Source organism: Uloborus diversus, chromosome 8 (assembly GCF_026930045.1).
Source record: "Uloborus diversus isolate 005 chromosome 8, Udiv.v.3.1, whole genome shotgun sequence".
Classification (NCBI taxonomy): domain Eukaryota; kingdom Metazoa; phylum Arthropoda; class Arachnida; order Araneae; family Uloboridae; genus Uloborus; species Uloborus diversus.
Window position 1 is genome coordinate 158,752,823 of NC_072738.1, and position 12,086 is coordinate 158,764,908.

General features: G+C 34.9%; 1 protein-coding gene across 1 annotated transcript in view; it reads left to right on the forward strand.

The window, feature by feature from the left end:
* Nucleotides 1–12,086, forward strand: part of LOC129228707 (neurogenic locus notch homolog protein 1-like) — a 206,080-nt gene that overhangs the window by 163,633 nt on the left and 30,361 nt on the right. Inside the window, exons 14-17 of the mRNA XM_054863390.1 lie at nucleotides 498–614; nucleotides 2,513–2,644; nucleotides 7,043–7,156; nucleotides 10,331–10,453. Of these exons, the coding sequence (XP_054719365.1) occupies nucleotides 498–614; nucleotides 2,513–2,644; nucleotides 7,043–7,156; nucleotides 10,331–10,453 (486 nt within the window). The remainder of the gene's footprint in view (nucleotides 1–497; nucleotides 615–2,512; nucleotides 2,645–7,042; nucleotides 7,157–10,330; nucleotides 10,454–12,086) is intronic.

Sequence of the window (12,086 nt, forward strand, 5' to 3'; positions counted from 1 at the left end):
TTCTCATTTTCAATTCTTAAACTTATTTTATTGTCTTTCCATGGTTACGCTTTTTCAATCCATCTTTCTCATTTTATTTTAATTTCTTGAAAGTATTTTAATATCTTTCGTCATTGTTTGGAGGGGAAATTTTGCATGATGGTTTTTTTTTTCTTTCATTTAAGCCTGATTGCTGAATATACTTCACTTGACACAATTTTAATTTTCAAAGTAGACCGTGCAAAGCCGGGCAACGCAGCTAGTTGTACATAAAATAAACGTATGTAACCATTCTGTAATGTATGCAGCTTTTTAAACTGGGAATGCCATTGTTTTGGTTTTTGAAATTGAAATTTTCGCGTAGTTATCTAGAGAAATTTTATGAAGGGTAGATTTTTTGAAGGTTCAATTTCACTCTTAATTTAAAAAAAAAATTAAATGAATATAAAAAATTGCTGCATTTCATTATGCAGTATAATCTACCGACTAATGTAAATAACCTTTTATTTCTTAAACAGCGGTGGATATGTGTCCATACATGTCAGATCAATGTAAAGGAAAGAACGAAATTTGCTTGAACAGCACATGCCAATGTGAAGAAAATTACAAAAGAAATGATAAAAACGAATGTGTTCGTAAGTACATACTTGTTTGTTTTTTCCCCCGTTTCCTTACGCTTTATTCATGCTTATATCCGCTTTGTTAGGCCAGGTATTTCATTAAACTGTATCGAACGGCCAAAGGTTGTAATTTCGTAATGTAAGAGAAATAAGCAGAGAAATCGCAAAAGTTGCAAGTACAGTGCCCGCCGCTTATTAAAATCACATTCGTTCTGAGGACATTTGATTTTATAAAGCGGCTGATTTTATAAAACGGCACTCATACACTGAAAAAAATAAAGTATAAATACTCTAAAAAAGAAATAAATTACGATTAGTTGTATTTTATTTTTAGTCTAGTTGTATTGGGTTATTTTAGTTCAGTTGCAAAATACAGTTGACATTTTAACTTACATAAGGTACATTTTTAAAATTTCTCAAGGGTCTTAAAACATTGACTTATTGTTGTTTTTATAAGAGAATTTGAAAGTAAAGATTGAAAAATCCCTAATTTAATTGCAGCATCACACTAACTACATTTAGGAAGCTTGTCATACTAATTCGAAATTTCGAATTAATCTTTCACACTCAAGTCGTCATGACTTGCTGGCTAACAATTTTAAATCAATTGTAAAAATGAACTATCAACCCCCGGTCGATAGCCGAATGAGCACGAACTGATTGACTCAGTGGTGAGTGAGTAGGGCTGCATGTCGAAACAGTTCTGCGAAGTGGAAACAGGCAGCACCAACAAAATATATGGCTCTGAAACAATTCTCTTAAGACTGCTTCATTCTTCTTCTTTTTTTTTCATTCAACTCCCCCCCCCCCCCAAAAAAAAACGTACAACCTTCACCTTTTTTTGTTTATGTGGACTTTGTTATTTTATTAGTGCTGCAATGTTTTAAATCCTTGAAAGAAAAAATAAAATCTTGGTTCTGTTCAGAGAAGAATTAACATATGCTCTCCAAAAGTTTGATTTTATAAAGCGGCGAGGATGATTTTATTAAAGGATAAACCTAACATGTTTTGATATAGAAATGATTCTGTTCTTCCAGATTTGATTCTATAAAGCGGCTGATTTTATAATCCAGTGATTTTATTAGTGGCGGGCACTGTACTTGTAAAAGTTGCGTGTAGCCTCTTCCCTTGATTGGAGTGAATGCAAATTAAAATGTGACACTTATTCAACTGAACTGCCCGGTGGCATAGTTGTGTGAATATCGTCGCCTCAGAGCAACAGTAAGGTATCTTACTAGTTAGTGTTATTTCTGGGATCTTAGTGTTGCTCTGAGGTGGCGAAATTTTAAGCAACAATTGAAATGTTAAATTATTCCTTAATTATTACAAAGTTCGTGTAGTTCCCCGGTTAGACAGACCCCCTAAGCCCTGTAACACTTTTACGTTAAAAAAAACATCGCTTATAACAGCTACAGCCGAGCCTACTTTATGAAATACTCAGTTTTGGCATCCAAAAAATATTCTAATAGGCGGGATATTCTATTAACCGGGATCAAAATTACTAATTACAACGGTTTTTGAAAACTTATTACAATAAGCGGGATATTCTATTATCCGGGATCAAAATTAAGAATTACAACGGTTTTTGAAAATTCATTACAATAAGCGGAACATTCTATTATCCGGGATCAAAATTACGAATTACAACGGTTTTTGGAAACTTATTACAATACGCGGGATATTCTATTATTCGGGATCAAAATTACGAATTACAACGGTTTTTGAAAACTTATTACAATAAGCGAGATATTCTTTAAACCGGTAATCCAATAAGCATGCTCGACTGTAGTTAGTAGGATTTTAAGAAAAAACGACGAAATTTAAAGTACAACTTCTTTGCTGTGTGTGTGTGTTTTTACAGTACATTGTTATTTCAGCTACAATCCTTTTAAAATTTTATTTCTAAATTTTAGCAAACTTTTGTGAGAGTAAGTTTAATCCTTGTGGGTCAAACGCCATATGCGAAGATGTAGCAGATCAGCCAAAGCATATGAAGTGCAGTTGCAAAGATGGTTATACATCCATTGGTTCTTCGTGTGAGAAAAGTAAGTAAGGTGATTTTAAAAAATATAATTTTTGGATGATATTCGATCTGAATGAGGTATCGATTCCAAACTAATACTTTTCTTTTTCAATATAAATAACAGAAAGTATTCTGTAAATAGTGGGGTGTTAACTAATTCAGTTTTCTGCTTTTTCAACTGGGAGATTTAATTAGTCATATCTCTGGAGTACAAACTAATATCTGCATTTATTTTATTTTCTTTATTTATTTATAGAATAAATAAATTATTCTCTTGCATAAATATAATGGGAGAGTGTTTTCCTTGTCTTAAATTTTTAAAAAAAGTTTGTTTTGAAGAAAATTTACTTCAAATACCCATTTTCTATCACTTTAAAGCCCTTTTGAGCTTAAAAAGAACCCAAAAAACATTTCGAAACAATTAATACTGGAATGTCAAAGAACAAAATTTTATTTTTATCAATCGTAAATCGTTTAAAAGGTTGTTCAAAAAGAATTCTGCTAATAGCTCCGTTTCAGACTTGATAAAATAAAGGGAAAAGAAACATTTGGTAAAAAAATATTCTAAATACTAAGACTAATAAGAAGAAGAAAAAAAAATATTTCTAATGGCATTATTTTTAATTTTTGCGACCGTAAAGAAGCAAAAAATGGAAAAAGTATTGAAAAATTTTCAAAACATGAACTTGTTTGCATTACGTAACACCTGACAATGATCCTTCATTCTTGCATTACTCATGCAGCCAACTCTAGATTTATCTGAAGAAAATTACTGTTTGACCACGGATTGTATGTAATTTGGCAATCTGCCAAATAAGGACGATTCCTTCTGAATGAATCTAGCAGGGAAGAAGGGAAAATAACGATGGGGTTTTGATGCACGCGTTTTATAATATCACTAGTGCCTTATTCATTTATTGCATTCTCAAAAATAAAATAAGGAGAAGCAAGAATAGTTACCATGGAAACAACAAAAAGAAAATAACATATTTTCATTTCGTTCAGGAACGTAAAAGCAAAATAGTAAGCTCAAAACTTTGTTGTGAATAAATAAATCAATTAATTTTTGCCGTGAGAATATAGATCGAATATACTTTAGATTTAAAAAATGTTGCTGTGAGCAAATTTTCATTTTTACAAAACTAAGGCTAAATAATAGAGAGGCAAAAGTGCACATATTAAACAAACCAACCAACATCCCTATAAACTAATAGATATGTCCATTTCCGCCTATAAACCGGATATTAGCCTTTCCATGTAATCGATGGACAGTCAGTGTTTTTGCTGATTGAAGTATACTTTAAAATATCTTTGAAAATTATTTGAAAATTGATAAAATTTATGATTTGTCTCATCTTTTTATACAAAGGAAATGTGTTCCATATGGCATCTTTTATAAAGTGCTCAGACAGAAGGTATTGAATTAAATCTTGTAACCTGCTCTGCAATGCTATTAGAAATGTTTTAAAACTATTCTTCTTATTATTATTCTCAATATTTAGTATACTTTCACTCAAAAGTATACTTGCACTTCTTCCCCCTCTTTTTTTTGCCAAGTCTAAAACGGAGGTTTTTGCACATTGGGGTTGTTTCTTTCAGTCAAGAAGTACTACTTTTAGTCACTGAAATTGATAGAATAAGCAAAAAAAAAAAAAAAACTAACATGGACTCAGAAAATTCTTTCTTTTTCCCAACAGTTATTTTTTAGTTATTTTTTTTAAATGTCCGATTTTGCAAACAAAGCGTGGTCTTGATGACGTCACAAATGATGCTCTTTGGCGCATTTTGTACCGCGTTTATACGCTATGATAATCAAGAAGCGAATTACCTATTCCTATTCCTATTCAGAGTCACAACTGACTTCAACTGTATTTATGTCGAGGACTGCATACTGAGCGCCTTGCCTCCATTATTTTATATACCGATAGATGGCAGCACCATCACCAGATCGAACAGTTAATGAGAATTTAGAACTAGTCCAAGAGCTAATAGCTACCTGGTGCTAGCACCCCCAGAGGTATCGTTTCACTTGGAGGACATTGAGACCACGAGCATATTTAACGTCGCCCAGTCCCCTTTAATGACAACGGTGGGTCTTCGACCAGCGAGGATCGAACCCGAGACCCTCCGGCCGCGAGTCCAATGCCTTACCGATCAGGCTACCACGGCCCATAGAAGCGAATTAAAATTTCGCTTTACGCTTGCTATCAACCCTATCGTTGCCAATGCACGTGAGTAAAGATGCGAATTAAATATTTTGCACTAAGAATGGCAACACAGAATGGCATTTCATCATTTGTGATGTCATCGGCAAGAAATGTAAACAATGAAAGCGCAACGATTTAAGTAATTTTTTAAAAATATTAAATGTAAATAAATTTATTAAAAAACAGTCAGATCCTATGTTTTTAAGCATGCCTTAAAAAATAATTTTAAAATTTTGGAAACGACCCCATTCTTTTCCAAAGTAAACAACTTTTTAACGATTTACAATTCATACTGATTAATTTTTATTATTTGACATTCCAGTATTAATTGTTCTGAAAAGTGTTTGGGCATTTTTAAGCTCAAAAGGGTTTTTAAATTATAGAAAACCTGTATTTGAAGTAAATTTTCTGAAAAACAAGCTTTATCTTTTTATTTCTCATCACAAAAACCATTCTTCCGAAGCTTCATGCAAAACTTTATGGCGTGTCATTGCTTAATTGAACGCTCCATCCTGCGCAGTGTTACAAATGCAGAAAACACACTTCACGCAGAGGCATGTCTTTCCACTCACATTGCTCGGAGCAAACTGAAAATCAGCTGCGTTTAAAGAACAGATCCCTAACCGCATGCCCCCCCCCCCCCCCAGTTTTATCGCCCTGCCATCGATCGTAGTGTCACAATAAAATCATTTGCATTAATTTCATAGTGAACCATGTGTAACGCAAGTAATTGTTCGTTATTTTCCTTAATTGTATTTTAATTTTATGGAATTTAAAGAAAAAACATTAATAAGAACGTGTAATTGGAGTACACAGTGCATTCTTAATATATAGCAGACAAATTAAAAGTAATAATGTTTGATACATTTCTAATATTAGCCGACATCCAAATTATATGCATTACAATTTATTGAGCAATCACGATTGCTTATTGTTCTCACTTGACTGTTTTGATGTGCTATCGTTTTATTTTCCCGCCAGCACCCTCTGCAGCATCACCGTCGACCGACTCCTCACGATGCTGCTCCTATAGCGAAAACCGTCTCCAGGTTGCATCCATGTGCTACACACACGTGCATACATACACAACTACACACACACGCACACACACACAAACACATACATACACTCAAACACATACATACACACACACGTATTCATACTGACACCTACACATACACACACAACTACCCACACACTCATACCTGCACACAGACACAAACACACATGCCTACACACACATACACATACCCCCTACACACAAACACACATACCCCCCCAAACACACATAAACACGCCTGCATACACACACACGCTCGTGATTGCGAAAAACATAATTTGAGTTCAAGAGGTCAAAATTCAATTAATTTTTTTTTTACTATTTTGACTTTCTTAATCAGGGAATCATTCGAATCGTGTAATAAAGAAAAAAAAAAAGTGAATAAGCAGTAATTAAAAGAGCATAGTGAAACATTTTATGTGACGCATAAAGTATTTCCTCTCATCTCCACGTATCGAGATACAATGTTTTAAATACTGTCGAATTTAAAAGAAAAGTCCCCAAGACTTGGCGAGAAATGGAATATAACACGTGACTTCACTAAGAATTGGGTTAGCATCACAAACGTCCGTGGTTCAAATCCCGAAACGGACAATCATCACTCATCCACGTCTTCCACATAATGATGATCCGTACGCCACATAATGGATTGCTTTAACCACGGAGTCACCGCCACATAATGGTCCGAGTCACCATTATGTGGCGCTTTGGATCATCATTACGTGGACGACGTGGAGGAGCGACGTGGGGATGTGTTTCCCTGTCGAGATTTTAAACCACGGACCTTTGTGATGCTAACCCAGTGCTTTAACCACTGAACCAAATGGACATCAAGGTTCGGGGGCAAAGTTAGGTTATGTGCCCTCTGACGTACGTCATACAGGACGCCTATGTGCAAAGCGTGTGAATAATGTCTTCCATTTTTCACCGAAACTCGCTGATGTTTCTTAAAATTTCGGCTGAATTGAAGACTCAAGTTTCGATATCGGGGAAACGAGGGCAAATAATTCATGCTATGAAAATCATGTTTTACTGTGCGCTTTTAATTTTTACTTACTTACATTATCTTTCATTATTACACTATCGTATGATTTTCTGTTAAAAACACCGGAAAATCAATGTAAGAAATAACTATGTATTTTCCTTCCCATAGTTAATAAGTGCAGCGTACCTGGTGTCCTTCGTTGCCAGCATACCTGTAATATTTCAACAGAAACATGTGAATGCTTACCTGGATATAAGTTACTTCCTAATGGAATATCATGTGGTAAGTAATTCTGACAGCTCGAACTCCTACTAACAAGAATACAGTTTTGCTGAAGATTTGAGAAGGTAAGAGGGAGAAGAAACATTACTCGTCAATTAGTTCAGAGGACATAGGCAAACATTACATATAATTCCACCATGCCTTTTCGGGATGTGATCAGTAGCGTAACTATGGAGTCTAGCGCCGCTGGCGAACTAAAGAAATTGTGCCCCCCCCCCCCCAGGGAGCGCCCAGGTGGAAAGTCATCGGAGGTCCTTGTGACTTCCGTTTTTTTTTCTTTTTTTAAACATTTTGATTATAATTAATTTGAAAAGTAGGAAGCAGCATTGTAATTTTCTTTCTTATTTTCTTTTTTAGAATTGTTTTCAATGATGCCCAATGTTCCCTCTCAGTGGATTATATATATCCCCTATAGCTCTTTTTCTTGCGTGTTTTTTTTTTTTTTAATTTAAGCATTTTTCAAATTCTATAATCAAAAAAAACTGTTTAAAAATATTTTTTTTTAATAGTCGAAATGCCGCTCCCTGGCTGCTGCACCCCTGGCGAGAACCACTCCTGCCAGCCCCTAGTTACGCTACTGGGTGTGTTGGAACACCTGTTGTATCCAAATTCGAAATCACAGCAGTCATCATGAAACGGCTCGAAAAACGTTTATTACTTACAAAACACTAAGCAAGTGCTTTAAGAAAGCTGTCCTACATGGATAACAAAAACACCATAAAATACTTTCTAAGAATTTATGATGCACTTCCAAAAAAAAAAAAACCTCAGTTACTGTTCCACTTTACTGAATCGACAGTAAAACATAAAGCATTCATTTGAGTACACTACTTCCACTTCAAGTACAGCCTGACAAAATTAATTTCGTTTTTATTACTATGTACAGACATGGTTTTGTAACGATTTGTATTCTGAGGGAATAAGATTGTATTAGGAAATACAGTATAGTAAATCCAGTTAGAGCAACAATATTCACTTTTGACATTTATTGTCTGTACATGGGCCAAAACTTGTGGCAACCAGGCCCGACTCCTGGAGTAGGCAGCCTGTGCCAATGCCTAGGGAGGCAGATTTTAGGGGCGGCAAATTTCATTATGTTAAAATGAAAAACAAAAAAAGAAGCATTATCTAGTGAGTATGTTGGATGATTTTATTTTTTAACTAATAGTATGAAGAGGGCATCACTTTTTAACTTCTCCTAGGACGGCAAAACTAATAGCACCGACCCTGGTAGCAATCCGTGTGGTTGGCAAAAGTTGGAACTTCATTGTTCCCAAGCATATAGACATTGCCACGGACAATCTTGCTATAACGTCGTTCCAATAGAAAATTTCGCTGGGGGATGTGGGGTGAGATGACGATATGTAGCTTCAAAATTGTTTTCTCCCTGAAGGTGTGGATTAAAAGTTGGAAACTTATACTCACGGTTTCTTTAAGTTAATTAATGTTAAGTATAGTGAAAAAGTTTTAGTTATCTCCTTTTGAAATATGAAGAAAAAAAGTCATCAAAAACAAAAAAAACGTTTTTCTGCCCCTGTGGATTAGCTCCTCAACCTGTCCCACCTATGGGTTAAGATGACGAAAGTAGAGATGGGGATAAGGTGACGAACAGCTTTAAGCAGTTAAGAAAGAGAAATGATGCTTCGAAAGTACATACGAACAGATTATATTGGTTGAACGAATATATTCTCCCGTCTCAAACGCGAAACGTGTTCCAAGCATATCATCCACTTTTTTTTTTTATCACTTTGAAAACAGCTCCCCAATTAAAATGAATTTTTCTGGATAGTTCTGATTGAATAATTTTTAATGATTTATTTTCAGTATTAGGCTTCAGGCTTTATGTACTCCCTAAATATTTTGTGATGTTGCTGCTCGTCAAAGAAAATTATATGCACTATAAAAGGGCTTTCCAAAATTTAATGCTTGGCTAGTTTTGACAAAAGCAGAACCCGTTAGCAAAATTACTTATGACATGAATTTTGGTACCAACCGGTGGAAATAAATGAAAAGTATATAATCGCAATGTCTTGAGGATCTTTTTTTTTTTTTTAATTTCAACAGTATGTGTAGTATACTTAGATTGAAAAGTTTTATCTGCATAAATATTTATGTCGAGAGTTAAACTTAAATAGGATAGGTATTAAAAAATGTGTCGCATAAGAAGATGGACGAGCAATCTACTAGTTATTTTGCCTGCGCAGTCATTTATTATCTTACCCCATTCTGCGCTTTCGTTTTGAATTTGTTTTTGAGTACCGTAGTCAATTGTCAACATCCTCATACGCAACACACCATGCATGGTTTTTGTTTTACAACTTGGAATTTTACAAACAATTAATGAAAGAAAAAAAACCTTACTATCGTCAAGAAAATCCTTACGTTTAAAGTTATGAAATTAGAAATCAAATGCGAGAGAAATCCATCTTGCTAGTTACACCTCGCAAATCAATCTCATCAATCTCTTCCAATATCACTTGCAGTGAACTTCGTTACCCAACCACCTCTGTATTGAAACGTATTTTGACAAATATTGATATCAATGAAAAAATTATAGAAAAATAAATTCATCGTCTTACCCTGATTTACTCCACTTGTTTTCATAATCGTACATTGCATAGATTTTAAAGTGAAGCACTTTGCCTCAAAGCTATTGTGCAGATGCAGGGTGTCCTGTAAAAGACTGACTGTTTTCAAAAATTTATGACAGGAGAACAATAAATGATAAAAACAAATTCTTGCAGAAAATTCATGTGGTGGGACCTAATTTTTTTCCCCTCAGAGTTCCAAATTTTAGTTCAAAAAGTTTTTAATAGATAGCGCTGCACATAATAAGCCGGTAAGTCAAAAAAGAAGAATTGAAATTCACCGATTTTTCCTCTGAATGGGACATGTGATTACAGTCGACGATTGCTTGAAATTATTGTTTTGTTCTTTTGTTCATCATTTTCGAAAAATTATGATGCATCTTTCTATTTTTTTTTCTGATTTACGGGCTTACTACCTGCAACGCCATCTATTGGAAAAATTTTCAACTAAAATTTGGAACTCAGAGGGAACAAATTTACGACCTACCACATGAATTTTCATTTACCGTTTTCTTGTTATAAATTAAAAACGGTCGATTTTTTTCAGGACACCCTATAACTTAAAAATTGTTCTTTTAACTTTTAGAAGCAATTGACCAAAATACAACTTGTACGAAAGCTTGTGGCGTGGGTGTTTGCAAGAAAACTGGGACTGATGAGGAATGTGTGTGTCCCTCCACACATACCTGGAACGGAACCACCTGTGTTGGTAATATCCTTCTTCATTTCCTTACAAAATTGGTTTCAATTAATATAATCCCAAAAGCTTTCGAAGGTTTAGGGCTTCGTAGCTCCTATGCCATATTATTGTAAGCAGTAGTACTATTTTAAGGATTTTCGACAATGTTGTGACTCTGTATTAAGTGTTTACAAAGTATTTCTGTAAGCATACTACTGTAATTATATGTTATTTTGAATATTTACACAGTTATTTTAAATCACGCATTGTTCAAATTTTTAACGCTACTTAGATATGATCTTCAGGACTACTACGTTTCGCATAGTAGTTACCTCTTTGTGTTGTGCTTGTGTGCACACAATCTGGAATGGAAAAATAAGACATTATAACAGAAAACAAATCTTGCACTTGCTATCACGTTTTTTGATTGTATATCACCACTTAGAGGTCATTGTTACATTAACCCAGTACTCAAATTGTCAAGAAAAAATCCAATTTTAAGTAACGATGTTCAGACATTCCTGCATTCTTCTTGCAATCTGCAATGTTTTCAACAAGTTTAACTGAATTCTCTGATAAGAAAGCAAATCAGGAATCCAAAGCATTCATAGCCATTTATCCGAATATATTGGACATAAAGTTGAATTCATAAAAGGACATAACATTGGACATATAAGGGGCATTCAAATCAAATCCGGTCAGCATTGTAAAGTAACGGCAACGATTTGATTTACTCAAAAATAGTTGCCAAAACTTATGGCGCCTTTATCCCTTTGCGACTTTAGTAGGTCGATTCCATTTTTGAAGAAGCTAGTAGGCTGCTGTGGGATCCAGGCCTGGATCCACACCTGGACCCACTCACACACTTCGTCGTCCGTTGTGAATCCATGTCCGCGAATAGCTTGTTTCAGAGGTCCAAAAACATCTGACCTATGAAAGTCACACGGCAAAAGGTCTGAACCGTACTGCACTGTAAAAACGATTCAGGGACGTTCCTGGGAAATAATAAGCAGCTGATGTGCCCAATTTCTGACAGTAACATATCTTGCAAAATCCAGGAACGTTTTTCGCTGAAATTCAGTAACCTTCCTGATATTATCCTGGAAGAATCCTGAAATATTCCCGTTAAAAGCCAGTCGTGTCTCTTGAAAATTCGAGCACCCTTAGGAAGGTATAATATAATAGCTTGGAATCTTCCTGATTTATCAAGGAAGTTCCAAGCGCATTACTGCAAACATGGCCGAAGCTAAGCCAGAATTGCTGGTAAGTAAAGATAATTTTACTCACCTGCAATTCTTGCAAAGTAACGTAGTTCATACTTATTCGCTCCCATTGGGAGTTTAATTAGCATGAACGAGCCGTAACTGAACTGAAGCCGATACACTTTATAAATACGCTCAGTTAATTTTTAAACTGGGAGCTAAAAATATTTTTCACAGCAGTGAAAAGTCTGCATTCGTGCGACTCGTAGCAATTCAGAAAACTTTTTGACAAGGACACTTGATTTCTTTATTAAGTGGGTAAAAACCATTGAAATCCCGAAACGTAACACGGAAATACTCAGTAACGTTTCGGAATTTTTTTACAGTGTGTGGATGTTCCAGCGCTTCGATTTGATGGCCCGTCTAAGGTTCTGTACACTGTAAAAAAATTCCGAAACGTT